At 42.7% G+C, this 6,274-nt stretch overlaps 1 protein-coding gene across 1 annotated transcript; it reads left to right on the plus strand.

Moving 5' to 3' along the window:
* The first annotated feature begins 1,451 nt into the window (after positions 1-1,451).
* LOC128700258 (cuticle protein AM1199) lies at positions 1,452-3,414 on the plus strand. The gene is made up of 3 exons (XM_053793316.2): positions 1,452-1,522; positions 2,445-2,653; positions 2,925-3,414. Exons 1-3 carry the CDS (start codon positions 1,514-1,516, stop codon positions 3,118-3,120), a joined length of 414 nt encoding a protein of 137 aa, XP_053649291.1. The 5' UTR covers positions 1,452-1,513; the 3' UTR covers positions 3,121-3,414.
* Positions 3,415-6,274: the final 2,860 nt, after the last annotated feature.

Here is a 6,274-nt window from a genome sequence, read left to right on the forward strand (position 1 = left end):
CACAGAACTGGACGCAGGGGGTTACATCAGGCATAGAACTGGACGCAGGGGATCATACCAGTCATAGAACTGGACGCAAGGGGTCACACCAGTCATAGAACTGGACGCAGGGGGTCACACCAATCAGAACTTGACACAGGGTAAATCCTTCTAGGAAACACTATACACAGAAGCTTGCTTACAAAGACGTTTGAGGAAATACTTACAACTCTGTTCCTCTTCCACAATGTAAACTTTATAGACGACCTCACTAGCTCGCTACTACACTATTATTGTTATTATTATTTTATTATTATTATTATTATTATTATTATTAGTAGTAGTAGTAGTAGTAGTATTATCACTGTTATTATTATTACTATTAGTATTATTAATATTATTATTAACTATTATTATTATTATTATTATTATTATTATTATTATTATTATTATTATTATTATTATTATTATTATTATTATTATTATTATTATTATCACTATTATCATTAGTATTTACACTGTGAAACGCTAAACTCTTGTGGATCATTCAGCTGAAGGTGTGGTAGAGACTCGATCCTCCGTCCATGGAGACAGACGCAAGAACCTGCAGCATCCAGAGGACTGAGATAAAGTCTTGCTGAGAGAGCCGTGGCATCATCATCTCTTTTTCACTGATGATGACGAGTGTAGATGGCGATCATAATGACGATGGTGATGAGGATGAAGAGGACGAAGTGAATCATCACAAAACGAGAATCTATCAACCTGTATTCAACCTGACGTCTTTGGTGAGGCTGGTTAATTGGGCTGAAAAATCTATCGATTTCAGCAAGTGTCACTAAGGCTACACGTATTAATTTTTAATTACAATATTAGCTAAGCGCTAAACCCACAAGGGTTATACAGCGCTGCAGGGTAGGATGTGCTAAAGGTTTATTATACTTGATCAGAGACCAGAGAGGATGAAGAGTATGTCAGAGGTAGATTATTATTATAATCAAAAAGAAGCGCTAAACCACAAGGGGTATACAGCATCAGAGGTAGAGGCAGCGAGGGGCGGTGAGGAGTGCTATGGGCAGATAACCTCTTCACCATCACACAAGAATGCCTTAATCCCTTTCAAATAGGGATTAGAGCTAACTCTCAGCGTATATTCGCTGAGAGAAATACACCTCTGGGTGTATATATTTACTGCGACACCCTTCACTGCGACACCCTTCACTGCGACACCCTTCACTGCGACACCCTTCACTGCGACACCCTTCACTGCGACACCCTTCACTGCGACACCCTTCACTGCGACACCCTTCACTGCGACACCCTTCACTGCGACACCCTTCACTGCGACACCCTTCACTGTGACACCCTTCACTGCGACACCCTTCACTGTGACACCCTTGCCCTCGTGGAGACCGTCCCATTCTCACTCTACCCTTCATCTTGGCTCCCCTCCCTCAAGGTCATAGGGCTGAAGCTATAAGAAGCAGGCGTCTCAGCCAGGATCTCAGACTACAATAACCATCACACACTAAACATGATCAAGGTGAGTTTCTAACTCTAGCAGCAACAAGCCTCTTCACAACACTTGCTCCATAATATTTTTTTAAATTTTGTCGCCGAAGTGGCTAGTTTATTGTGCACCCCCATATCCATTCTGTAGAGGGTAGCCCAAGAACATATGGATACACAAAAGGCCTAGGAACTAGGGCTCCAAGTGGGTTATCAGGAGTAGAACGGAATTTTTAGCAACAATTCTCTTATCTGCTACAAACAAATTTAAGTTAGTTGCTTAACATGTTTGTTATCTTTATTTAACTAATAATAAACTTTGACGTTAGTCAGAGTAATTAGTAAATTACAATTTACATGAAATTTATACATATACCACACATTATTGTTCCAATAATGAAGATGGCATCACGAGAGCATCCCTGGTCCTTACCTGATAGTAGGTAATCACACAGTAGTAATGATTTAAAATATCGCAAAGAGGTACTGTATGGACAATCAGTCCGATTTCTGCTTGATGGTCATCTGCTTCTGTTTTTTCATTAGTTTTCTGCATACTTTAACGCAGTATTGTGTAGTTAGTAGTGTAACATCAACACAAAGTTCACTCACTGCTAATCATTGTTGTGTTTCAATGATTATGGCGACTTCAGACCTATAGTGTGGCTGTGTATTTGTGTGTGTGTGTGTGTCTTTCAAATACCGGTAGTTTCATTGGTTGCTGCCGTGTTGCAGTGCTGGTGTTTCAATGATTGCTTTAGTGTTTCAGTAGTGGTGTTTCACTAGTTTCTCTTTTGTTTCACTCAGTGTTTCAGTGGTGGTGTTTTGCTGGTTGCTGTTGTGTTTCAGTCAGTATTTCAGTGGTGGTGTTTTACTGGTGTTTTACTGATGGTGTTTTATTGTGTTTCAGTCAGTGTCTAAGTGGTACTGTCTTACTGGTTGCTGTTGTGTTACAGTCAGTGTTGGTTGCTATGCTGGTGGCTGGGATCATGGCCGACAAGATGCCTTTGGATAAGCCTCCCGTGGCCATAATTCACAGTGAGCAACATTACCCAGACGAGACCGGCGCTCACAGTTTCGACTTCGAGGCCGAGAACGGCATTAAAATGCACGTCTCTGGCTCTTTAGGCGAGAACGGAGGAGAAAACAGCATCGGCCACTGGAGGTCAGTAATTGTATTTATCTTAGATATTAACGTACATTTCAGCACATTTTCCTTAAAGTCTTTGAATCTATTGCCCTTCAAGAGCGTTCGACGTCAGTGAGGAAGAATAAATTGAAGGTTCAGTCCCCTTCGTTAGCTCTAACCTGATTACCTCCCATTCCTCATGTGTCGTATGCTCCGTACGGATTTAACTATGCCACAGTTACTCCTTGGAAGACTCGTTTAGCTCCATGAATATAATAATGAGTTTTTCATAATCTCTGTGCCACAGTTACCCCTTGGAGGACGGACGAACTGCGTACCTGAAGTTTGTGGCTGACGAGAACGGCTACCAGCCTGAGTCTGACATGCTGCCCGTGGCTCCTGAGTTCCCTCACCCCATCCCTCAGTTCGTCCTCGACCAGATCGCCTTCGCCGAGGCCGAGAGGGAACGCCAGGCCCGTGAAGGTATAACTTCAGTGGAATAAACACCCCACAAGACCTGATCCATGATGACATTGGCCAGCTATTGTCTCCACTGTTCGCAATAAGAGGACTTACTGCATAATACATGTAGAATACTCCAGCGAATGGTTTATTAAGATCTTACCATATATGTAAAATATCTTATTATTTAATACATTTATAAGCTCTTACTCTATAATACACGTAAAGAACCTTATTTATTATAGTATTTATCGGCAGTCATTTATATGGTGGAAAGTTGAGAGTCCATTCGGTGTTAGTTACATGTGATGAAAATACAGAAGTAACAGGCACAAGTCCATTATTTTACTGGTTCCTTCGTGTCACAAACAAGTGTAAACATTAGCCTCCAAGGGGAAGGCATGGGACTGGGGGAAGTGCCTTGATGAAGGGCTCTTGACTCAGTGAATGTCGTTGCCCTTTGCTCAGATCAAGCCTGATTATTTCCCATTCCCCAAGCACTGCTCGACCCCTGGTACCAACCTTGGTAACTGATACCGAATAAGTGGTTGGAAAAAAGACATGTGAGTAAACACTAGGGCATATTTATTAGTAAACGTTTCGCTCCTGGAACCTTGATCACTTGTAACATGTTAGAAGTGATCAGGGATCCAGGAGCGAAACGTTTTGTAATGAATAAGACCAAGTGTTTGTTCATGTGTGTTTTTAACAGCTCTCTGACTCCCAAAAAATTAACGCTTCACTGTGCGTATAATAACGAAGAAATTCAATGAGTTACCTCGTTGAACCTGACCATTCAGTAACAGAGTGGTTAAATTAAACTATATGCTGGGTTTGTATTAAGTATTGTATTTACAGAGGCAACAAATAAACGCTATTTATTTTTCGTCAAACCTTCAACAATCTTGCAATAGTTTATCTTGTAGCAGTTTATCTTGCCTTAGTCTATCTTGCAGTAGTTTATTTTGGATTAATCTAGCTTGAGTGCTAATACTCACCAGTACCAACTCCACCTCCAAAATTTACGACCTACTGGGATACCGCCATATTTGCGTCACCCCGCAAGAACTACAGTTGCAAGAGGCAGTCTACGATCTCCTTCAACCAGCTCGATGCATCTGCCAGAAAGATCAGGGAAAGAAACTGGTATGTAGATAAATGGTTCAGAGAACCGACAAGTTGATAAATTAGACATATGTACAGCACTTGGGTATCTCTCTACCCAAGTGCTACACATATGTCTAATTTATTAGAAACTGGTATACAAGCTTCCCGGTAATCCTCAATTTGTGCTTTCATAATCCTGCTAAAACTTCGTCACCTAAAGCAATGGCAGAGTTCCAAACTGACTCGAGGTCTTGTTCGCCAATCACTTGTCTAAATAAATCGATACTATGATTCAACCTCACCTTCAACACTCTGGGGATCTCATCTCACGTATATGCGCCATCGGCTTAAAGATCCTGGACAATTTCGACGTTACCTGTCTGTTTACCAACGTATCCAAAATACAATCTCTGCTGCGTCGGAAAATCTTCGAAATCATGAATCCGCTTATTCCCTATGACGGTCTCATGGACTTCGTAGAGCCGTGTGTTAATTTCTTCTGTTTTAAAGGTCGGTAATGACAGCTGTTGTCAGTGTTTAGGGATGGCCCTGGGATCACCCATCAGTCCCATATTAGCAACCCAACACTTAGAAGCTGAGTTCTTTTCATCCATCATCCCCAGTAACGTAACAACGTGGATAATATACTTGTCATCAAGAATCTGCTTACCGAAAACAATGACATATGACTGTCCACAAAGATCACTTTAGAAAAAGCAAAAATAAAATGTGTAACTCCCTTTCCTGGACATTTTGTTGTGTGAAGTCGACGACACTAATAAAGATTATCTCCTATACTATTACTCCCAGTTAGATACCTACGCTTGTTTCTACGAGGTACACTGATATATATGAGCCGCTCGTGTGCTCAGAAGACGGAGGATCGAGCCTCCACCACGTCTTGCGCTGAATGACCCACATGATTTTGCCACTTAACACGAATCATTGTAATCAAATTCCCTTCACACTGTATAACTGATCGCGGGAGAGCACAGTGCATCAGGAGCACGGCAACCGAAGATTACACCATCAAGAGTTACACTGTTCTCCCACCTGGAATCGTAAACACTAAGGTGTCCAGCACACTCGCCCGTTGCAAGGTTGTGGATCCACCTGGAAACGTAAACACTAAGGTGTCCAGCACACTCGCCCGTTGTAAGGGTGTGGATCCACCTGGAAACGTAAACACTAAGGTGTCCAGCACACTCGCCCGTTGCAAGGTTGTGGATCCACCTGGAAACGTAAACACTAAGGTGTCCAGCACACTCGCCCGTTGCAAGGTTGTGGATCCACCTGGAAACGTAAACACTAAGGTGTCCAGCACACTCGCCCGTTGCAAGGTTGTGGATCCACCTGGAAACGTAAACACTAAGGTGTCCAGCACACTCGCCCGTTGTAAGGTTGTGGATCCACCTGGAAACGTAAACACTAAGGTGTCCAGCACACTCGCCCGTTGCAAGGTTGTGGATCCACCTGGAAACGTAAACACTAAGGTGTCCAGCACACTCGCCCGTTGTAAGGTTGTGGATCCACCTGGAAACGTAAACACTAAGGTGTCCAGCACACTCGCCCGTTGTAAGGTTGTGGATCCACCTGGAAACGTAAACACTAAGGTGTGCAGCACACTCTCCCGTTGCAAGGTGTGTGCATCCAGCAGTTCTTCGACTACCATCATATACCTGGTTAAGAAGAAGGTTACTACCATACCCACAGATTTCAGTGCAGGATCCACGTTGCACCCTGCGTTGGCTACGTTATTGTGTATATGGTGTACGTAGGTTATCTGATGTGACGAAAAGCATAGAACAGCACGTCAGTGAATATGAATTAGCATGCAAGAGGCAATGTGTGAACAACGAGTGTGCTGGTCACATAAGTGTCCTGAAATGTACACAAGTGTGCTAAAGTGTGCACAAGTGTCCTGAAGTATACACAAGTGTTCTAAAGTGCACACAAGTGCTCTGGAGTGCACATACATGTCCTGAAGTTAGTATACACAAGTGTTCTAAAGTACACACAAGTGCTCTGAAGTGCACACAAGCGTTCTGAAGTGCACACAAGTATCTTGAAATATACACAAGTATCCCT

Source organism: Cherax quadricarinatus, chromosome 71, assembly GCF_038502225.1.
Source record: "Cherax quadricarinatus isolate ZL_2023a chromosome 71, ASM3850222v1, whole genome shotgun sequence".
NCBI classification, from domain to species: domain Eukaryota; kingdom Metazoa; phylum Arthropoda; class Malacostraca; order Decapoda; family Parastacidae; genus Cherax; species Cherax quadricarinatus.

Bases quoted from the DNA above. Each gene is read 5' to 3' on its own strand.
- LOC128700258 (XM_053793316.2), top strand. The intron at 2,654-2,924 runs GTCAGTAATTGT...TCTGTGCCACAG, and splicing joins AACAGCATCGGCCACTGGAG to TTACCCCTTGGAGGACGGAC.